Source organism: Lacerta agilis, chromosome 5 (genome assembly GCF_009819535.1).
Source record: "Lacerta agilis isolate rLacAgi1 chromosome 5, rLacAgi1.pri, whole genome shotgun sequence".
NCBI classification, from domain to species: domain Eukaryota; kingdom Metazoa; phylum Chordata; class Lepidosauria; order Squamata; family Lacertidae; genus Lacerta; species Lacerta agilis.
This window is the reverse complement of record NC_046316.1, coordinates 6,550,058-6,574,024: the sequence shown is the minus strand read 5'-3', so window position 1 is coordinate 6,574,024 and position 23,967 is coordinate 6,550,058. Positions and strand designations below refer to the sequence as shown.

Genomic DNA, 23,967 nt, shown 5'->3' with positions numbered 1-23,967 from the left:
AAACCACAGAGCCTAGGGCTTGCTGATCAGAAGGTCGGCGGTTCGAATCCCCGTGACAGGGTGAGCCTCAACTTCAGGATCTGTCCTTCCAGTGAGCACTCAGGGCCGGTTTCTTTAAGGATGGATAAGTTTGACCTTTTAGCAGTCCATGGGACTCTCAAGAGTCTCCTCCAGCACCAGTACTCTTTTAGGGACCTGCTAAAAACATTCTTCTTTAGATAAGGCTGCCCAGATGCTTAGAAAGCAGAGGCCATTTTATTTTATTTTTTTCAGTATTTTAATTTTTGCATGTTTTAAAATACGGTTGTAATTTTTTTGTTCTTGATTTTGCTGTCTTATGCTTTGTAAACCTCTTTGAGGCTTTTTGCAATCAAATGGTGTACAATTATTTTTTTTGTTGAACTAAATAAATAAATAAAGCTGTGGGCCACCCCCAAATCATGTATCCATACTTCCAGAGAGTATAAGGTTAAAATAACATGTACTGTAGTTAAAAGGAGAGAGAGAGAGAGAGAGAGAGAGAGAGAGAGAAGAGTGGGAGGAAAGGAGGGAGTTCAACCGGTACATCTGTGGCAATGACACCACAAGCGGGATCTGACGTCAGACTGGAGAGGGACAGGAATAAAGAGATGTGGCAATCGGAAGAGAAAGTCATCTATGGAAACTCTTAATTGCTGGGGCAGCTTAATTAGGCAGCCTGAGCTCCCTCACACAGAGTGCCCTCCATAGCAATCTGAAAGCCACTTCCTGGCCCACCTTCTCCACCATACCAGCTTTAAAAATTATAATGCTGTAAGTTGATATGCATTGTATCTCCTAATACTGCAAATAAATAAATAAATTTTTAACTTGTTACGTTGGACATTTTGTTGTGTAAATGACGTTGGAAAGCAACAAAAATATTACATAAAAATAAAGCTTTGTATTCAAATAATACACTGCCCACTTTTCATGCCCATTAAGAACAAATGTGTTGAGGGCTTTGTGGGTGTGGCAGCACCCCCAGTCTGAGGCTTTGGCCTGGATTAAAGCCAAATTTCGCTCCTGCGCTCCAATTCAGTGCTAAGGAACATATTTTCGGGGGGGGGGGGCAGGACAAGTGGAAGCGTGGAGAGCCTTTTAAAAGAGGGTTAGGCAAATTTATGGAGGGTGGGCTATGGATGGCTACTGGCCATAATCACTATACTGTATGTCCTCTCCCATGTTGGAGTTATATATGCAGTGCTTTTTTTCTATATATATATATATATATATATATATATATATATATATATATTCAGGGGTACTCTCATTTTCCTATTCTTATTGAAATACTGCCCCTCAGTGAGGCCAAACTTATATTCACAAAATATTTAGGGGTATGCGTACCCCTGTGCGCCCCGCCCCCCGAAAAAAGCACTGCATATATTCTTCTGAATATCAGTTGCTATTGCAATCACCAAACTTAAAACCATGGAGAAACCTGGTCTGAACAAAGACATTGGATTCTTATCTCATTATACATAACAAAGCTATCTTTAGCCATCTCACCCCTTGCCTTTCCCTGCAAGACTAATTGCAGCCCTTAAGAGTCGTCCACAGGTTTTCCACACCTACCAGCTGATCACCCATTCCCACCCCCCTTCTGAGTAATACCCCTCCCCACTCTCTCACTATATATAAGGGTCTGGTGACTTCTGTTTCAGTGTATCTGAAGAAGTGTGCATGCACACGAAAGCTCACACCAAGAACAAACTCAGTTGGTCTCTAAGGTGCTACTGGAAGGAATTTTCTATTTTGTTTCGACTATTGCAATTGTGTCTTGCTTGTGGGCTACCCATAGTTAGCCAATGTGAGAGTTGGATGTTGGACTAGATGGGTCTTGGATGAGATTCAGCAGGGATCCTTTCCATGCTCTGATCCAGTGTTTTTCAAACACTGTTCCGCGGCACACTAGTGCGCCGCGAGATGTTGCCTGGTGTGCTGTGGGAAAAATTGAAAAATTACTTTATATATAGTCAATATAGGCACAGAGTTAATTTTTTTTACATTTTCTAATGGTGGTGTGCCTCGTGATTTTTTTCATGAAACAAGTGTGCCTTTGCCCAAAAAAGGTTGAAAAACACTGCTCTGATCCATGTACCTTGGGACTGAAAACATTTGTGTTCACACACACACATACACACAAAATTCCCAGTCTAAGGGCCCATCCAGCCTTCCTTTTGTGCTGTGCTTCTAGGCAAAGGAATGGGGTTCCCAGCTCCACACCTGAGTGGTTTCTTTCTCTTTTCAGCAGCTTTTCCCGGGGAAATCTGCATTTTAGCTCTGGATCGGGGCAAGCGGGAGCTGGGGTTTCTGTGGACTGTGGTTTGCTCCAATCCAGCAGGTATTCACCTGGAAATCCCGGACCTGTAGATAAGGAAGGAAAAGCGCTAAACGTCTCTGTGTTTGAGGCTGCTGTTCAAAGAGAACAAAGGGTGGAGCCCTCAGGTGCACAAAACAAAAGGAGGAAAGAATCCCTTCTGCTCGTTTCGCTTTGCCTCCACCGAGTTTCAGGTGGCGAGATCTATAGCGCAAGGGCCTTGCCCCTCTTTTGTCGTGTAAAGAAAACACTGATGACGCCCGGCAAGTCATAATGCCAAACAAAGTTTGGCGAAAAACTACAAGCAACTCTGCAAGCTTTCGGGGTCCACAGGACTCTTCGCTGCTGGAAAGCAGGCGAGCCCCTAGCGGGGTGGGCGGGCCAGGGCGGGGTTGGAGGCGGCGGCGACCCTCCCCGCTCGCCTGCGCCTGACTCAGCCCCAGGGAAGCCCGGGGTTTTCTTTCCGACCCAACCTGCAAGTCTGCGTCGCCGGAGAGGGGGCGGCGTCGCTGGGAAGCTCCGGGAAGGGCGTCGGCGAGGCGGGCGCAGCGCTCGAGGAGGAGGAGGAGGAGGAGGCGGCGCGCGGCGGCGGCAGGGCGAGGCCGCCAGGTTTGAGGTGGGGCTTGCGGGTCGGAGCAGCGGCAAGGAGAAAGCAGGGCGGGCAGACGGCTGGCAGCGGGAGACGGAGCCGAGTCGTGGAGAAACGCCGCTTTGAGCCAAGTCGCCCGAGAGTGAAACCTGCCCGTCTCACGCCGCCAAGATGCCCGTCAAGGGAGGAACCAAGTGCATCAAGTACTTACTCTTCACGTTCAACTTCTTCTTCTGGGTAAGTTCGCGCGTCGTCGGAACCGGGAGCCCGTCCGGGCGCGGCTGCCGGGGAGCGCAGACTTAGCGGCGCCCCGCCTGCGCGCTCCCACTCTCCTCCCTGGGCTTCGTGTCCCCCGAACATGTGGGGGGGGGGGGCGTTTCATTGCTTTCCCGAAGCCCCGAGACCTGAGAGGACCCCTCCCTCCCCGGCCACGTGTAGCTGACCGGAGTTGAGCTTCCAGGGCGGGCCAGGTGTTGCGCGTCCTGGCCAGGCCGGGGCTCCCTGACCTCTCCGAGGCCGCGCCTTTGTTTGGGATGGGTGCGGTTAATTAAAGTGACTTTTAGGACCCTTCGCGCAGTCTAGCCGCCCACTCCCCCCCCCAAAAAAAACCCAACTTGGCGGCAAGGCAAGTAGTGGAAACATAGGAGCCAACTCTTAGGAGCCGAGGTCTCTTTCCTATTTTTATTTTTTGGATGGGGCTGCCCCCCAAGTTTATTGGCACTGCCATTCAAAAGTTTTGCGCGTGATCGATTATGCAGGGTGGGGTTTACTTGCACCCCCAATATTTTATTCAAGTTGGCACCCCTGGGCGGGGAGACGCCCGGGGAGTTGCGGGGGTGATGCTCGCTTGGTGCCGCGCCGCTTTCAGGCGAGTCGGCAGGGTTGCTCCTTCGGTCGCCGGGCAAGCGCTCCATAAACAGGCCCTTGGGAGCAACCTTAAGTTTAGGGACCTTGGCTCCCTCCCTCTCCCCCGGGAAGTGTCTCCCGGCAGGCCGAGCGGGGAGTGGCAACCCAGCGCCGGAATCGGAAGAGCAGGGTATCGGAGGGGAGATAGCGCACCTTACTCCTGCCCAGGTGCAGGGCTTCAGCCGGCAACTTGTGCGTAAAAGATAACCTACCCCTGGGCAGCTGCAGAGTGCATTTCCCTTTCCGCTGGGAAACCACAGAGGACATCTTTGGAGCTAGTGGGAAGAGTTCCAGGGAGCTGCTAATTGGTTTATAGTTTATAGTTAAACGTTTAGCCCCCGCGCAACAAAGTTTCTAGTTAAACGTTTAGCCCCCGCGCAAAGAGAGGTGTGAGTTCTCAGGACTCGCGGTAAGAGGAGTGGTCTGCGCCACCGATGAATCTGGCAGAGCACGTGGTTTCTTGGCACAGCCCCCCCATCATGTACCTTGAGGTTTCCTCCCTTGTGCGTGGGAGGGTCACTGAGCAGTGGGGGGCGGGGGAGGGGCTGCCTCAATCTGTCCCCCCCCCTTTCCAATGTCACACTGTAGCTCTTCACAGTCGATTTGAGCTGGGGATTCTCTAGGATTCAAGTCTGAAACTGTTTTTCGCTCCCAGGAGCTCCGTTCTAAGAACATAAACACAGACCTGGCCCGGAAGCATTGCTAAACCCAAGCTCTCTGGCTTAGTGGGGACCTCCCCGGAGAGGAGATTGCAGCCGCTTGGCTCCATCTCCGCTGTGAGCTAAGCCACCGTTTGGCTTGGTGTGTGCTTTCTGAACCCGGGCTCGTGGTTTGCCCTTACTCCGTGAGCTGTTCTTGGGTTCACAGCTTGAGGTTTTTTCTGGAGGCAAACCATAGGCCTGGGTTCAGACAACACTTGAAGGCAAGCCACAACTTGGCTCACAGTAGCTGGAGGGCCTCTCCGGGAGCCCCCACATTTGCTTGTTTTCACTAAGCCATGATTTGTCTCACTAGATCGGGTCACTACGACATGTAACACTAGGGGCCCTGATCATGCGCAGAGGGCATTTCACAGGGCACCCAGATTAACATAGCTTCTGGAAAAGACGGTACAGTTTTTAAGTTGTAACTCGGAAGGCCCTTTCCAGTACATACTTGCAAGATCTTCAGTTGGTTTGCAACCGTTTTGGATTACATCCGCGTCAAACCCGGAAGTGTGTTTCCCTTTTTTTGGATTACAACCCATTTATTTATTTTTTTGGATTACAACCTTTTTTTTTTTTAGGCCCCATTGGCGAAAGCGTGCCATGGGTTACAATCTGTTTTGGTTTACAGCCGGACCTCCGGAACGGATTATGGTTGTGCCACTGTAGCTGCTTTCCGTATCATAGATTGAAGTTCTCTTAATAGGTTGCAGGAGACTCCTGGAAGTTTTTCCAAATTGTTGCGCTCTTTGTAAAGAAGGTACATTCTGAAGGTGCTTCCTTAGGAATGGTGTCATTTCCCTGCTTTCTATTCTAGATGGCAGAATGAGTTGTAGACCAGCCTTCCCCAACCTGGTGCCCTCCGGACTGAAACTCCCATCATCTCAACCAGCAGGAGCAATGGTCAGGGATTATGGGAGAGCATCGGGCTGGGGGAAGGTGTTACAATCCGTGTTTGAATTACATTCTTCTTCTGCCCTAGGGGCGTCTTTTATCTTGGCTTTTGTCTGGAATCTATCTCTTTGAAATAAATAAAACTCCTCCGCAGCAGTCAACATGGTGTAATCCAATACTCTGCTTCCCCCAGAATGCACATTACGTGTTGCTTGCTTGAAATTGCCTACCTGTGAAAAGCGCCTCATGCCAAAATGCATTTATTAAAATATGTGAAACTCTCCCAAAGGGCCTTCAAAGGCTGCTGTAGCATAATGACTAATAATGAACCAGGAAAAAAAAACACACTTTAGATCTTCCCTTTGGCTTTGAACTCATTAGGTGGCCTTGAGAAACCTGCGCTCTCTGCTTCAGCCCACTTATCTACAGTGTGGGGAATAACAATAAAACTGGAATGCATCTAGCTGGTGCATGTGAATCGAATCACCATGAAAAAGTGCTATACAAATGTTAATTCACAGTGATGCAAAGCTGATAAGAGTCCCACAGGAATGCTATGCCACCTCAACTTGTGAAGTGACTTGGCATTTCAATATGTTCCAGAGGAGGCCTGAGATGGGGAGGGAGCCAAACCACTGATAGTGGATTTGAGCAAGGGCCCTGTTTTTTTTTCTCCAGGCTGTGGTGAAGTGGGGGCTTCATCTTCTGACAAAACTTAGCTGAGTAATCGGCTAGATTCTCCAAGAATTATTGTGCCCACCAGGAGACTAAAATTGAATACGTTCTCCTTTCCGCTTGCCTCCCCCACCATTGTGCAACATCAGGTCTAACCTGCTTGGGAGGTTGTTGCGGCATCACATACATGCAAAGGGATTTTCCATTACGAGGAATTTCCCTTCAGGTGGAAACACATTGAAGTGGGCATGGGTGCCATATAAGTTCAGAGAGTGTGTGCAGGTATATTTATATTGGACTTCTCTCTCCCCATCCCCACCCCCATTGCAACAAAGCACCTCTCCGCAATGATGCAGGTGACTGAAAATGAGTGGGTGACATCTGCTGACACCTCCATAGGGTGATCTTCGGGTGAACGGTGTTCTAGAAATATCGTACCCCAAAATGTTCCGAGTCTGGGTTTTTTTTGTCCTGCTTTTGTGATGCTATAGCCCAGGGGTCAGCAAACCTTTTCAGCAGGAGGCTGCTCCACTGTCCCTCAGACCTTGTGGGGGGCCGGACTATATTTTGAAAAAAAGAGAGAAAATGAACGAATTCCTATGGTCCACAAATAAGCCGGAGATGCATTTTAAATAAAAGCACACGTTCTACTCAAGTAAAAACACCAGACAGGCCCCACAAATAACCCAGAGATGCATTTTAAATAAAAGGACACATTCTACTCATGTAAAAACACGCTGATTCCTGGGCCAGATTTAGAAGGCGATTGGGCCACATCCGGCCCCTGGGCCTTAGTTTGGGGACCCCTTCTATAGCCCCTTCAGACAGCAGCAATGTGATTGCGTTGGGCAAACATCACAGAACAACTAAGGAAGCAGAATGATAATCCACTGTTACTGCGTCAAGAACTTGTGGCAGAATAGATCTGCAAAGCCCTCTGAAAAACCACCGTCTTAAGGGGGCCCTAACTGTATTTTATTTTTTTGTAAAAGAAGCCTGATAACAAAATCTGAGTCTGCTCAGTGCAGATCTCAGATATTGGATGTGGGGCTAGGTATATGGGTGGTTGTGCATTCTTGGCTCTTGGATATTTTGTATAATTTGCTGTTAGCGTGTTCTAGCCATGCAGTATCCAAGCTGAGCACCTGCATCTCACAGTAAGCGGCTGAAGAGAAGAGCTGGCACCTAATGTTCTTTGGAGGTCTCTGTGGCATCGACAAGCTGTTCTGGAGCACTTCAAACCAGGGTCGCCTTACCCATAGAGGCTAGTGGTGCGGGGTGCCAGGGCGCCAAGTTCTGGAGGGCGCTAGGGAAGAGGCGGAGGCTGGACGCGGCGCCTCCTGGCATCAGTTTGCCGCCCTCGCCCACCTCCGCTGTGCCACACTGAAGCAGCGTTGCGCCCGGAGCCTCCGTCTGCCGTGGCCACCGTGGCACGAAGCGGCCAGCTGAGCCGGGAGATGCCGCGTCGAGCCTCCGCCTCTTCCCCGCCGGAGGAGCCGCCCTCCAGCCGCTGCCCACCTCCTCCAGCCCTGCCGGCAGTGCCGTCCTCCCTAAAAAACTCTGAGAAATGGGGGGAAGGGGGCAGCGCTGGAGAGAGCTTTACACCACGGCGCCGGATGGAGCTTTGCACCACGGCGCCGGATATGCTTAAGACGGCCCTGCTTCAAACATGCTTGACCAGTTTCAAATTGCCTTGTCTGCTGTTGTTGGTTCTCTGTGTGCGTGGTGAGTAGTTGATTGAAGTAGGGAGAGAAATTTCATTTATCCTCGTTCAGCGTTTTGGCGTTGCTAGGGAGTGGACAGGCTTGTGTTTACACAGTTCAAATTGTTCTTTGAAGCTTATGCTTCGCTTTAGTAGGAAGTTTATTCACGCAGCTGAAGTCGAAAAGAGAGCACACGGTAAGAAAGGCAGCGAGCGCTGGAAGGCAGCGAGCATCTTAAAAAGCAGTTGGAACATAAAACCAGTTTCAAGAAACTAGCAACCTGCAGAAGTTCCTTGAAATAAGTCTTTGCTGCCCATTTGAAGATAGCAATGGCGGAACCAGGCAGAGCTCTTCCTTGGGGCTTGTTTCCAAACAGAGCAACCCTATGACTAATAATAATAATAATAATAATAATAATAATTTATATGTACCCCGCCCATCTGGCAGGGTTTCCCCAGCCACTCTAGGCAGCTTCCAACAAAAGATTAAAAATACATTAATATGTCATATCCAGTACACGCGCATGCACACATAGAATCCTAGAGTTGGAAGAGACCACAAGGGCCATCCAGTCCCACCCCCTGCCAAGCAGGAAACACCATCAAAGCATTCCTGACAGATGGCTGTCAAGCCTCTGCTTAAAGACCTCCAAAGAAGGAGACTCCACCACACTCCTTGGCAGCAAATTCCACTGTCAAACAGCTCTCACTGTCAGGAAGTTCTTCCTAATGTTTAGGTGGAATCTTCTTTCTTGTAGTTTGAATCCATTGCCCCGTGTCCGCTTCTCTGGAGCAGCAGAAAACAACCTTCCTCCCTCCTCTATATGACATCCTTTTATATATTTGAACATGGCTATCATATCGCCCCTTAACCTTCTCTTCTGCAGGCTAAACAGACCCAGCTCCCTAAGCCGTTCCTCATAAGGCATCGTTTCCAGGCCTTTGGCCATTGTGCGTTTGACACATGATTGTGCGTTCCAGAGTGGAAGACTGTGGCGCACACGGCGTGTTTTGTGGAATCTTGCCTGCTGTTATTGGCGGAGGCATTTCTGATAAGCTACCAAGGGACGCCAGGAAGAAGTGGCACTTGTTCAGTTCTTGTCTGTGAAAACGGATGGTGCTGTAAAACCAGACATTCCAGCACAGCTTAAAGAGGTAGCAGGATGGCTCCTTTGTTTTTTTTGCTGCGAAAGCTTCTTCCCAGCAGTCCCTCCCCTGAAGCTGTGAAATGTCTTGGTTGCACAGGAAGGAAGGGAGGTACTTGGCTTTGACAGTGCAAAAGCTCAAGGAGGTGGCTTGTTTTAAAATGAAGTTAGAGAAATCTCCACTTGCCTGTATACATAACCACAATCCTGCCTCAACCCACCCTCCGCTGCCTCCCCCAGACAACATAGGATATATTCTAAGATACTTTTTAATTGGGGGCGAAAAACCTTTTACTTTAATTGAAGAGTTTAGACACCAAAAAAGCAAAGAAACTGTGAGGAGTCATGGCAAAATAAACACATTTCTTGCCTCATGTGATGTGCTGGCTTAGAACTGGGCCTTTGTGCACCCATGCTTTCTGCCACCGTGTTGGCACCCAGTGTTTGAAATTAGCCAGATGCACCAAATTTTTTTGCTATCCGGTTTATCATTTTTGGAGCTGTGTGTTGTAAGGAAACCCAAAAAAGTATGCTGTGTAAATTTTACATACTGTACAAGTATATCCAGTGTTTATGGATACTCTCATTGTGACTCAAGAAAATCACCATTTTATAGTTCAAATCGGGGGAAATAAATACAGTAAATGGACAAAAGTACAAAGAACATACATTATCTCCTATCACACAGAGAGTCATCATTATCTTTACACTTCTTTGCTGGCTGTGATGATAAAAAATAGTAATTTTCCTACTCATGTTGAAATACTGCCCCTCAGTGAGCCCAAACTTGCACCAGTAAAACACCACACATCCACACTCCACACTGCTTCACACATTAAACGCCCGCTTCTGTCTGAGACTCAGAAAACACTGGGAAAGGAAATGAGGCCGTCATCGGGGGTAGCAACGGAACTGACGATTCACCGTGCTAGAGAATAAACTAAAAATTTTAAGTTTCTTCTCCTGTTAGATTCACAAAATGTTTAGGGGTATGCGTCCCCCTGCACCCCCCCCAAAAAGCACTGAGGATATCCAAAGGCTTTCTAACAGTGAACTAAAATACGTAATTGGGGTGGGGGTGGGGAGATAGACAACCATATAATTTTATCTATATAATAAGCTTTATTTGGAAATCATTATTGGTTCCAAATAATTATAAATCATTTTACAATAGTATACAGGTGTCTTCCATGGTTCAGTGGAATATTTGTCTCTTGTAAACTTCTCCATAATTGCTGGTTGCAAAGCTTAAAACTGCAGAGTAATTCTTCCACACGTCCGAGGTGAAACCAGAAAAGCAATGATTAAAGTTTATTCAATTTATGAGAACATCAAGGCTAACCCATTGCAAAAGACATCATTTACATGCTTCACCTTACCATATGTCACTGTACAATGTTTGGCAGCAGTGCCGGATTTATGTATAAGCTAAACAACCCCCCAAAAAAATTTTAAAGGGAAAAAAACCTGGATGTACATTTCCAAAATATAAGATTAAAAAACAAATAAAGAAAAACCTACACACAGCAACAGTGTTTTGTGTTGTGTAGGCTCCTATTTGTTATGGGCAAATAGCTTTAAATACCTATTACCGTATTTTTTGCTCCATAGGGCACACCTCGTTTTTAGAGGAGGAAACCCAGAATTTTTTTTTCCTGGTTTTCCTCCTCTAAAAGCCCTGTTTATTTGAGGATCAGCTAAAAGTTTTGCAGCTTTTTTGCAAAGGGGGAAAAGCAAAGAGGAAAAGCCCCGTTTTTATGGGGTTCAACTCACATTTTTGCAGCTTCTAAAGGAAAGGGAGCCTTTTCTACAGTTTCCAGACAGATAATCTAATCCAGTGTTTTTCAACCTTTTTTTGGGCAAAGGCACACTTGTTTCATGAAAAAAATCACGAGGCACACCACCATTAGAAAATGTTAAAAAATTTAACTCTGTGCCTATATTGACTATATATAAAGTAATTTTCCCACGGCACACCAGGCAACATCTCGCGGCACACTAGTGTGCCGCGGAACAGTGGTTGAAAAACACTGATCTAATCAGCCAGTAATATGTCGCTGGGGAAACAAACAACCTCCCTCTGCAGCACATTCAACAATGGAGGGCGGGGCTGAAAGGGAGCCGGACTCTTATCTCTCTCCCGATCTCTTGCTGATCAGCTGCTGAGCGGGGTCCTTTCAGCACCCCCTTTTCTCTTTGTAAAATAAAAAGCATGATCCTCTTTTGGCCCCTGGGCAATTCAGCTCCAGGGACCACCATTCGCTCCATAAGACGCACAGATATTTCCCCTTACTTTTTAGGAGGAAAAAAGTGCATCTTATGGAGCGAAAAAATACAGTAGGTCCATAAATTACCATACAGCATATATTCAGCACAAAAAACTGCGACAATTTGTTGTTGACAAAGGACAGCTGGACATATAAAGTGCCCCATTACCTTCAGTAGCTTAGGGCCTCATCAAACCTAAATCTTGTCCTGTTTGGCAGTGTGGTGTAGTGGTTAGGTTGTTTGAGTAAAACCTGGGAGGCCAGGGTTCAAACTCCCACTCGGCCATAAAGCTCACTGAGTGACCTCAGGTTGTTCACATACCCTCAGCCTAATGTGCCTCGTGGGGTCGTTTTGACAATAAAATCCTGAGGAGGAAGAACCACATACAACCCTTTTTGGCTCCTTGGAAGAAAAGTGGGAAGAGACATTTAAGCAGTAAGTACTAAAAGTACACTACACTACACACACACACACACACACACACACACTTTTTACTGAAGGTTGATTCAACAAGAGGTAGATCTCCATGCTGAGCTTCAGAACGATAGGATGAATTATCTTTGATTTACAGTGAACAGAAATGCCGTGCTTTGAGGCACTCTGTTCTTAAAGTAGTGTAATTGTCAGAATCCTAACCAAATTGTCATTTTCTTGCACTCTTGGGTTCGTAGGTGTCTCTTCTCTGTCTCCCAGCGCGTTTCCCACCTACTACAGCAGCTTGCAATCTGTACCCCTTTTTTTGTTGAGTTATTCTTATTAGTTCCATAAATGCAAAATTCAATATAACATTAAAACACACACACAAATACAGCATTTCAGAGGTTTCAGGTGCACCATTAGTTAAAGGTTCTGATAATTTCACCAGTGCTTCTACTTGCAGCTCACATTTTAACTTAATAGTATATTATACATTTATGACAGATGAGATATGACAAATCTGAAATGCTGTATAAATGTTAAGCTGCATGAGGCTTACCACTTTGTTTCACCCCTAATCTCTTAATTATATTTGTACAGTATTTCTGTTTTGCTCTCACCTTGTCAGGGTGGAGTACAGCGACGTAAAAACCTTTAAATGCAGATTTTCTTGAACAGCCATTCATTTCAAGCATTTATCTCCAGCGAATGCACAATACATCTCCCATAAGGTTGTTTGAGAAGGATTACTGGGTATGTACTGTGAACTGCATTGAACATGCTGGGGCATGATGCACCCACAGAAGCCCTGGCTGATTTAAGCATGGGCCCTCGTGATTCAGCAGAACTGGCTCCTACAGAGAGGCAGCTTTGTGTGGTTCTTCCATGTTGAAACCGGTTGAGGTTGTGTCACAGTGAACGCACATAAGAAAAGCATAATCTGCACACGGAACATGGACGGGTGGTCAGTCTGCTGTAACAAGCATCCCTGTGTACTGTCTGTGTGGAAAGAAATGCCTATGAGGTCATGCCTTCCTCTTTTCTTGCGCAGAAGAAAGCTGTGGCTAGACATGAGGAAATGTTCACTTGTAGGATGTGGATGTGATTCGTTTTAAACCAGAGGTCTCCAAACTAAGGCCCGCGGGCCGGATACACCCTGAGGAACTCATTTATCCGGCCAGCGGTAACCCCCGCCGCCAGCTCTTCCCGCCGCGGCGCGGCTGCCCATTTCTGGGTCGGAGCAGCACTGGAAATAGATTGTGCACATGCGCAAGTGTTATTTCTGGTGCACATCCGGGTCGAAGGAGGCCCTTGCACATGCACACAAGCTATTTACGGTGCTCCTCTGACCCAGAAGTGCGCCAGAAATAGTGTGTGCGCACGCGTATGGGGGCGCGCGCTCACCCGCCCTCTGGCCTGCCGCGCGATGGGCGCTGGAGACACCGGCCCGAGGCGCGGTAAGTTTGCTGACACCCGTTTTAAATTATAATCTCTACTTCACTAAGAGAGTGTCATACAGTAGACCCTAGACCTCTGGAGAAGTGCAGATCCTGTACAGAATAGTCATGAATATGTCCACAGTCTGTTTCTATAAAGCTTGGACCCTAAGAGCCTTGGCTCTGTAGCTCAGACTTCCTCAACCTCTGCCCTACAGATGTTTTGAGACTACAATTCCCATCTTCCCTGACCACTGGTCCTGCTAGCTAGGGATCATGGGAGTTGTAGTCCAAAAACATCTGGAGGGCCGAGGTTGAGGAAGCCTTCTGCAGCCTCTTAAAAAAAAAAAAGGTAAAGGTACCCCTGACTGTTAGGTCCAGTCGCGGATGACTCTGGGGTTGCATGCTCATTTTGCTTTAGGCCAAGGGAGCTGGCATTTGTCTGGGTCATGTGGCCAGCAGGACTAAGCCGCTTCTGGCAAACCAGAGCAAGCACGGAAACGCTGTTTACCTTCCCGCCGGAGCAGTACCTATTTATCTACTTGCACTTTGACGCGCTTTCGAATTGCTAGGTTGCCAGGAGCTGGGACCGAGCAACGGGAGCTCACCCCGTCGTGGGGATTCAAACCGCCAACCTTCCGATTGGCATGCCCTAGGCTCAGTGGTTTAGACCACAGCGCCACCCGCATCCCTGCTGTAGCCTATAGCCATAAACAAAAGATGGGAGAGAGTGGGAGATTCTGTGAGGTGCATGTACAGCCAGCTTCTTTAGGAAGTAGATTTGCTTTGGGATTTAGTCGCAGTCTCCACCCCCAAGTATGAACTGGTAATTGTGGATATCACAGGAACGCTTCGATCAAGACTGAATTGTTTCCATGCCTATAGGATAACAATAGTCTGTGGTCCAGTGCAAAATAGACTGCCATTTCTGTCTACATCAGGACATAGCATGTGAACCAGCCAAAGGTGGTAAATGGCGTCTCCAAATTGTTCAAGGAGCACCCCTAGGCATGTTAACCCAATGAATACAATCTCATCCAAAACAGGATGTTGTTGTTGTTCAGTCGTTCAGTCGTGTCCGACTCTTCGTGACCCCATGGACCAGAGCACGCCAGGCACGCCTATCCTTCACTGCCTCTCGCAGTTTGGCCAAACTCATGTTCGTAGCTTCATGGATCACTGCCTTGTCGTGGCGAAGGGGCTTGAATTACTCTGGGAAGCTATGGACAGGTCAAGATGGACAGGTCATAGTGGAGAGTTTGGACCAAACGTGATCCACCTGGAGGAGGAACTGGCAAGCCGCTCCAGTATCCCTGCCAAGAAAACTCCATGGACAAAGACAACAGGCATATAAAAGATATGATGCTGGAAGATGAGCCCCTCAGGTCGGAAGGCGTCCAACATGCTACTGGGGAAGAGCGGAGGACAAGTACAAGTAGATTCAGAGCTGATGAAGCGGCTGGGCCAAAGCCGAAAGGACGCTCAGTTGCGGATATGCCTGGAAGCGAAAGGAAAGTCCAATGCTGTAAAGTAAAGAAAAACAGGATGAAACACCCACTAACAGCATCTCTGTTTTAGCAGGATTAAGCCTCGGTGTGTTGGCTCTCATCCAGTCTATCAGCGCCCATTTGTCACTTCCACTTACCTAAATGAGATGAGGAATAGAAATAAAGTTGTTGTCCACATATTTATTGCATCTCAATCAGTTCCATATATACAGTATATGTCAAAGAAGCATAGGGAGCAAGATTAAACCCTACGCTATACTAAGGGAAGGGAGAGTTGCCCTGCAGCACCAGTCAGAAGGCAACTACCATAAAAGCCATAGCCGCCTTTCCTATTGGGCTTACTGGCGTGTTGCTCCACGGCGCTGGCCTCTCAGGGGCGCCCCAGCGAGTGGGGGAGCTGCGCGGCTTTGCCGGCGGCCTCCCCTTTCCCTGCACGCCCGCCAAGTGGACAGATGATTTCCAAAGCCCATGGGTTAAGACACTGCAACTGAGAATTTTGGCTATGGGACTCTCCCCGTCAAATCTACTGGAGCAGGATCTAGCTTCAGCCAAAGGAACAGTAATTTATAAACTAGATGAGATAGATTTGCAGCAGAAGATGGCACTTGCTCCCCCTTAAACTTTGGCTTATTACCCTTCCAAAAACTCCCCCAGTACTTGGATTCTCTTTCGGTAGCAGCCCACAGATATGCCTTTATAAAGGCAAGATTCAACGTCTTCCCTTCCAATGTAATGGAAAATAGAATCTCTAATGGACAGATATCTCTTTTATGTGATTGTAACTGTGGATCACCTGAATCGCCACACCACATACTCCTTAGCTGTCCTCATTATTCCTCGCTCACGAGCAAGTTTCTTGCTCCATATTTAGTGGGGTGCACGGGTGATGCCAAAGAAACCAAACTGAGATTTCTACTGAACGACGAAGATCCGTCTAGATCACGCACTGTTGCCAAATACTTGAACAGAGTCTTAGCTCTAAAGAAGAAAAAAAGGGCTCTGATATGGTCAGGAGAAGCCCGCTAATCCAGGAGCCAAAATGCGAAAATAGATAGTCGGACAGTCTGTGCTTTTATTTAGTAACGAGCAGAGGGTTTCAGCCTCTGGCGAAGGTTTTTAATATCATAGGTTGTTTTGGAATTGTATTTTTATGTGTTGGGCCAATGGCCGTAAATAAAACTTACTTACTGTGCGCCGTCAACCATATGGCTACGCAGGAGGAGAGCGATCCCCGCAGAGGCTTGGGAAAAAGTTGACAATTCTGTGAAATTGGGGGGGGTGGGGCCCCACCGGAGGGATCTTTGCACCATGGCGCCGGATATGCTTAAAACGGCCCTGATAAAAGCGATGCCTTTAAATCCCAATCCAGAAGGGTACCGGTACTATGATCAGTGGCATGAAAACCCCTGAAAGGTCTAGGAGAACCAACACGCTCTTACTCCCCATCTCTCTCCTGGCGTGGGTACTACCACGGGGTGATCAGGGCTATTTCTATACCAAAACTAGGTCTAAAGCCCAACTGAAACGGATTGAGAAACGTAAGTCTCCTCCAAGCTAGGCGTGGGAAATGGAAATTTATCAATTATGAAAGTGCTTGCAGATCAGCAATGTTATTTACAGTGGTACCCCGCTAGACGAAAATAATTCGTCCCGCGAAAATTTTCGTCTAGCGGGGTTTTCGTCTTGCGGAGCGGCAATGGGAGCCGCGCTCCGCAAAACGGAAAAAAAGACGAAATTTTTTCGTCTTGCGAGGCAGCCCCATAGACTTTTTCGTCTAGCGGGGCTGCCTCCCGCTAGACGAATGCTTTCGTCTAGCAAGTTTTTCGTCTAGCGAGGCATTCGTCTAGCGGGGTACCACTGTATATGCCATATATTTACAAAGTTTAATACAAAATGTGGTAAAAAATATATTGTCCTTATTTTTGCCGAATTATGCATACAACGCAATCCTGTGCTAGTTTTCTGAACACCAAGTGAAGTTATGTACAAGGTTATAACTTGCATGGAAAACTGCATGCCCTCTAACATGTCTCTGATGAAAACAGGGACATTTTTTTCCACTATTTGTCTGAATAGGGGCATTTATGCCAAAGATTGTTGTCTGAGCAACGTCCCGCCTCCACGAGGCCCTGAAGTGATTCTCAGACTGCTGTTTGCATTTTCCAGTAGCCTATCCTGCAGTGTTTATACTCTGGATTAAATTACACGTTGGAGAATATCTCCCCCGATGCCTTAGTGTCCATGTTTGTTCACCAGAGACAAGCGATGTCCCGGTTAAGCCTGAAGGGTGACTCTAGAAAAGACTCCCTTTTACAAAGAGGCATTTTACATATTGAAAAGGCAAATAGGTGTCGGTGATCAACAGGGAAATTCATCAAACATCATTTAACTGTAAAAGTGGCTTGGTGGTGCATACACAGAAAGAATATTACCCAAGTTTCTGGAAATTGCCTAATTAACCTCTAGCAATGTTTGGCTATTTAGGGCAAAATTACACGAGGAGACCAATCTGGAGCTGAGTTTTTGTTGCTAAGGAAAAATACCACTTGCCCTATTTACCGTATTTTTCGCTCCATAAGACACACTTTTTTCCTCCTAAAAGGTAAGAGGAGATATCTGTGCGTCTTATGGAACGAATGGTGGTCCCTGGAGCTGATTTTCCCAGGGGCCAAAAGAGTATCGTGCTTTTTATTTTACAAAGAGGAAAGGGGGTGTTGAAGGGACCCCGCTCAGCAGCTGATCAGCAAGAGATCAGGAGAGAGATAAGAGTCCCGGCTCCCTTTCAGCCCCGCCCTCCTTTGTTGAATGTGCTGCAGAGGGAGGTTGTTTGTTTCCCCAGCGACATGTGACTGGCTGATTAGATTATCTATCTGGAAACTGTAGAAAAGGGTCCCTTTCCTTTAGAAGCTGCAGAAATGTGAGTTGAACCCCATAAAAACGGGGCTTTTCCTCTTTGCTTTTCCCCCTTTGCAAAAGAAGCTTTGCTTTTTCCCCTCTGCAAAAAAGCTGCAAAACATTTAGCTGATCCTCAAAAAACAGGGCTTTTCCCTTTGCAAAAAAGCTGCAAAACATTTAGCTGATCCTCAAAAAACAGGGCTTTTAGAGGAGGAAAATCAGAAAATATTTTTTTCTTGTTTCCTCCTCTTAAAACGAGGTGCGCCCTATGGAGCGAAAAATACAGTATATGTAGTGCTTGGGTCTTGGAAGCTGTTGCTTAACTCTTCTTCTGCCCCCCCAAATTCATTTACAGGATTTATTGAGCTGTATTGACATTTGCACTCAGATCCCTCTCTGTGATTATTTTGCCCTCATTTCTCTTTCTCAGCTTTAACTGGAAGCTGGCAATTGCCTTTTACTTATGCCCTTAGCCACTGGCTATGGAGGAATCTTCCCTGCACTAGGATTTGAAAAAAAATATATACATTTTTAGGCAGCGACCCTGCACAGGGCTGAAATATATATATTTCAAAAAGCTCTAGGTGCCTCACCATCTTATTTATTTTATAGGTATATGCCAAAATGGCTCCTAAGTAGTTTACAACTACAAAATCAATACACAGTCATCAAATTACTGTGTGCCTGGATATCCTAGCATAACTCTAATCCAGTCCCGGCCCATTCCTAGGAATCCTGTGGCACCACGTGGTTCCTCTCTCCTTTGTGACTGAAAAGGTTATTTCTACCCTCTGAACATAAATTGCACCATCTATCCTTTGTGAGGCATGGCCAGCTTTTCTCATACTGTGCCAGAAAGCAATTCTTTTCCCTGCTTAGACTTGCACTGTGGGTGCGAGTTAAGGCTTGGGGTGACAGGCAGGCAGGCAGGCAGAGCTGCTGTTCTTGGGTTGCTATTATTCAAGACTTGCGTAGATGGTATCAGCAGAGTCGTGTGGAGTGTTTTCATGCACCTCTTGGGACGATTCTTGAGGTGCCTTGTTTGTTCTGATGTGCACAGTCTTGCCATCCTGAGCTTGCAGCCCCTTTCCTCACACTGAGAGCTAACTTTCTTTCTGAGGAGTCCAAAGTGCCAAAATGCATTCACTCTTCCATTTCACATGTATGCAGTAAGGTAAAGGGACCTCTGACCATTAGGTCCAGACGTGTCTGACTCTGGGGTTGCGGCGCTCATCTCGCGTTACTGGCTGAGGGAGCCGGCGTACAGCTTCTGGGTCATGTGGCCAGCATGACTAAGCCGCTTCTGGCAAACCAGAGCAGCGCACGGAAACGCTGTTTACCTTCCCGCCGGAGAGGTACCTATTTATCAACTTGCACTTTGACGTGCTTTCGAACTGGTAGGTGGGCAGGAGCTGGGATCAAACAACGGGAGCTCACCCCGACGCAGGGATTTGAACCACTGACCTTCTGATCAGCAATCCCTAGGCTCTGGGGTTTAATCCACAGCGCCACCCGCGTCCCCTGTGTATACAGTAGCCATGTTGAATTGGAAGCGTGATTCTGCATTGAAAGACAATTATGTCTATGTATTATGTCTATGTGTTCTTTGGGTAGCGCTGTCCTGCTAAATCACAAGAGCTAGAAATTTGCTAAGTTGATACTCATCCTGGCTGCTGAGCTAGCTTGGCTTTGCAAAGAGAGGAAGAAAAACAGAGGGCCAATCCCTCCTGTGGCTCACCTGTGGAGAGAGATGCACTTCTGCGCTGCAGAAGAAGTTCAGGTGATACCTTCCGATTCTTGTCTCATCTAAGACCTTAGGCTCCACAACAACACACCACTATTTCTCTCTTCCCACTGCCACCTTGGGTTTTACTGTTTGTAGCCAATGGACATTAAAAAGTATCTTCCAAAGCAAACAAGGCAGCCCACGAGTAAGTTACACACCCACAGATCTTCAGAATTGCAGTAATTCTGTTTGATATACAGGTAGGTAGCCGTCTTGGTCTGCCATAGTCAAAACAAAATAAAATAAAAAATTCCTTCCAGTAGCACCTTAGAGACCAACTAAGTTAGTTCTTGGTATGAGCTTTTGTGTGCATGCACACGAAAGCTCATACCAAGAACTAACTCTGTTTGATATATCACTGTGTACACCAGGTTATTTGCAGCTAGGAGAAATGTGTGCTTCAGAAGGGAGGGTGTTGTCTACAGGGAAGATGTTATCCTGCTTTCCTAATTGCCAAGTTGTGGTTAGACACACCGGGAACCTTACCCGCCCCACCAAGATAGCTGTGGGTCCTTTCTTAAGAAGTGTTCATAATACAATAAAGCGTTGTCAAGGAATACCTCATGCCACAGCACACTGAACTGGTTCAGATGTTACACAGGGGCATGTGAAACCTGCTTCTCACTTTCCTTATAGCATTTGTTTTGAGCTAACCTCAGTTTGTCCCGAGTTGGAATGAAATGACATTCATTCAGAGGTTGCAAATGGAAGCAGATGATTCCAGTTTCCTCCTCCTCCTTGTGGCCCTGTGCCCAGGTGAGCGGGTAGCGCTCAGGAACCTGAGGATGCTGGACTGGAATGTGGCCATTGAGCTACCGGTACTTGATACCCTGCAGCATCTCTGATAGATATCTCTGATAGAATCATCCACTTATCCTAGCAACTGTGAAGGAGAGGAGAGCATTCCCAAAAAACCAGGAGGAGCTTACCAGTTTTAATAGGACCACAAGCCACATTACACGAAGGAAAAACTTGTAAAGTTTCTGAAGAAGTGTGCATGCACACGAAAGCTCATACCAGGAACAAACTCAGTTGGTCTCTAAGGTGCTACTAGAAAGAATTTTCGATTTTTTTTTCTTGTAAAGTTTGTTACACTGGCAATGTTTGAAACTTCTCTCAATGCAGCTGCTGAGATCTCCTGTAAAGGTAAAGGGACCTCTGACCATTAGGTCCAGTCGTGTCCGACTCTGGGGTTGCGATGCTCATCTCGCGTTACTGGCCGAGGGAGCCGGCGTACAGCTTCCGGGTCATGTGGCCAGCATGACTAAGCCGCTTTTGGCCTTTCCCAGCCCTGCTACTGATAGCCCTCTTTAACTGATAATGCCAGGGATTGAGTCAGTTAGAAGCTCAGATATACAGGTGAAACTCGAAAAATTAGGATATCGTGGAAAGGTTCATTTCTTTCAGTAATTCAACTTAAAATATGAAACTAATATTTGAGATAGACCCCAAATTAACAATTCCAATTTGGGGTTTGCATCAGCTGCATGCCATAAGAATCACAATTATAACAAGCAAAGGCTTGACGTATCTCGCTTTGCATGTCATGAGTCTATCTCATATATTAAGTTGAATTACTGAAAGAAATGAACCTTTCCACGATATTCTAATTTTTCGAGTTTCACCTGTAGATGTTAGTAGATGGACCTCTCTTGTTCTGAATCAGAACGGGCAATTCTTACATCTTATATCTGTTACCCCAGCAGAATTCTACTTAGCGTTCTTACAGACTCTTCTTTCTACACAAACATGTTTATTGGCGAAAGGTGTAAACATACCGGCGTGCTCAAGGATCAGTATGATTTGGCAGTTGGTTTCAGCCATTGAAACAAAAATGCAGTTTCGCTCTTCGCTGTTTTTGTTAAACTTGTGGGCACATGACTACAGTCATACCTCGTGTTGCGTCTTTTCGGCTTGCGCGCGCAGAGGCGTCCTGCGCGCTTCGCACATGCTCAGAAGTGCTCTTATCGAGCTTGCGCAGAAGTGCCGCTCTAGTTGCGGACTTTCGGGGGGTGCGAACGGCACCCCGGAACGGATCGTGTCCGCAACTAGAGGTATATTAATTGGTGGCTGCTGTGCTACTGTTCCCTCTTGGGTTGTCAGGTGTGCCGGCCGGCCTGCTAGTGATTCCCCCACACTCTCTCATGGAACCCCTTTAAAGCTACTGAAAATTCCAGAGTCCATTTCAGTGTGCATGCCTGGATCTCCCCACATGCTGATCAGATCTATTAGAATCTTTTGATTCACCCCTGTGTTTTCCACACTTCCCAAGGACCACTGCAGCCACGCCAAGCAGTCTTTCTGGGAGCCCCTTCTCATGATATCACCTTCCAAAGGACCATAAGTTTGAAAACCAATTAGTCTAATGCATATGGGTATTTAAAAAGTCAATAATACCCGAGGGCTGTCCAAAATTGACTTGTTATACACCTAAAATGGTAAATTGCATAATTAAAATGTTTTGGTTTTTTTTGTCCCCTTTCTCCATAGCTTGCAGGAACGGCAGTCCTTGCAATTGGACTATGGCTTCGATTTGATAAACAGACAAAAGATATTTTTGATCAGGAGGAGAATAAAACATTCTATACAGGTATGTTGTGAAACTGTTGCTCAACGGTATGAACAGTGCACCTGATACTTACACTGCTTTTAAAAGTATTAACTGTGACCAAGGAAACCAATTATAAGATGTGCAAAGATGCTTAGTACGGAATGACCTGTTCACATAGATACCAAAATTATTAGGGTATTTCCTTGCCCTTGGCAGAGTGAAATTTTGTATATGTGCCATCTCAGATTTCCTTGGTCTCTAAAAATATATCTCCCGGCTGGAAACGGGGGTATAGAGTGCACCCTAAAAAGGATATGACGCTTCTACTCTAGCTGGAAATCTGAAATTGTGTAAATCTTTGAATTGGCAGAAAAGTGGATACTTCGATATCTCACGATCACCGCCGAAGATACACATTAAGAGATGCTAGCACAAAGCAAGCCGAGCCACTTTTGGGAAAGACCTTTAATATTAGTACAAAATATAATAATTATTTTACTATATTGTTTTTATCTTTAGTTTTCCCCAGAAAAGCAGCCTTAGAATACTTTGGGGTGTGTGGATCCTGGTCTTAGATTGTTTTGCGGTGCTATGCCTTGAAGAAAGCGGAATCGCTGTCCTTCCTTCCATTCGATATCTTACAGGAACATTGGATTTGTGGGCAAAGAAGTCTGTGGAATTTTCTCTCTTGCTTCCTGCCCCTACCCCAATGTGCCAACCATTGTCAGTTTTTTCTTAGCTAATCCCTAGACCACTGACACACTGGCAAAGTTATTAATGGTTATATATTCCATCCAAACCCCATGAAGGTGTTACTGGTTTCCTAGTTCTTGTCTGGCAGAGGTTTCAATCTGCTGGGGCTTCTTCTCCTCCTCCTCCTCCTCCTCCTCCTTCTTCCCCTTCCCCATGTACGTGTCATCAGCAAAACCTCTTTGAGTTTCAGAATTGCAATCAGCTCTGGATTTTATGCCATGCTCCGTAGACTTGGATGCCATGCTCCTGCCTTATTGGGCATCCTTGAATTGCACGAATGGCTCGCCGGTTGTAACTGGCCTGAAGCATTGTGGGAAGGTGTCGGAAAGCCTATCCCACAGGTCATGCGCGAGGGGATAGGTCGTCTCTCACACTGGTAGTTCAGTGCTGAAGCTGATTAAAAAAATTAATCTGAGGATTTTCTGGATTCGTTAGGAGGAGGACAGAGGTACCAAGACGCAGAAGTGTTGAGGGCAGCCCTCCACAATGCATATCTTTATGGGTAAAGTGGTCATCTAAAGGCCATTGGCTGAGAAGGGCCATTTTGTCTGGCCGTCTGCAGGAGTTGATGGTGCTGGCTGCTTGCAAACATTTGCAGATGCAGTTGGGGTCTGGATGAGTCCAGAAGCTAGATTATTAAGGTTTCCACAACTGATAAATAACCTTTGCTGGGTCATGAGGGAGTCCCTAGCCAGGAGGGAAATACTCTTACAAAAGGACTGTTATAAACCTTTTCTGCTGATAAGAGAAGCGACTGATTTCTGTTGCGTGGCAATGTCCCTCCTTCCCAAAGGAAATAATGACACATGAAACGTAGTATAGGGAAGTTTTTAAACTGTGATATTTTAAATGTATTTTAATATTTGATGGAAGCCGCCCAGAGTAGCTGGGGAGACCCAGCCAGATGGGCGGGGTACAAATAAAAAATTACTATTATTATTATTAGTAGTAGTAGTAGTATAAATTTAATGGGCGTAAAGGCCACAACTTCAATGGTTATGGATGTTGAGCGGTATCGGCATAGGCATTGGACCCTAACCACTATATCTGACCCCAACCTGAGTGTTGGGAGTCCGGGAAGGGTTAACCACCAAGAGTAGCCCCACTGATGCTTATCGAGTGGAACTCCCCCTGTGATCACCGTTGGGCGTGCCTTAGGCCCTAACCTCCCTAGGCTTTGGACATGGCCACGCCACCTGGAAACCTTTAACGGAATACCCTTCCAATGAGGGGCAGGTGATGGCGCTACCTCCCCATCTCACCTCTATTGATGTTATCCAATGCCTAACCGCCAAACCAAAAGTTGTGACAGATTGCTACGAGGTAGGCGAAAAAACCCCGATTTGGCTAGCCCAAATGGGGAAAAAATCCTACCAGGCCCCCCAGCCAACTGAGGC

The 23,967-nt window shown here is 46.7% G+C and overlaps 1 protein-coding gene across 1 annotated transcript in view; it reads left to right on the top strand.

The window, feature by feature from the left end:
• Positions 1-2,926: 2,926 nt before the first annotated feature.
• The window catches only part of CD9 (CD9 molecule), a 33,463-nt gene continuing 12,422 nt past the window's right edge, over positions 2,927-23,967 (top strand). The window contains exons 1-2 of the mRNA XM_033148350.1: positions 2,927-3,167; positions 21,757-21,856. Of these exons, the coding sequence (XP_033004241.1) occupies positions 3,102-3,167; positions 21,757-21,856 (166 nt within the window). The 5' untranslated portion in view covers positions 2,927-3,101. The remainder of the gene's footprint in view (positions 3,168-21,756; positions 21,857-23,967) is intronic.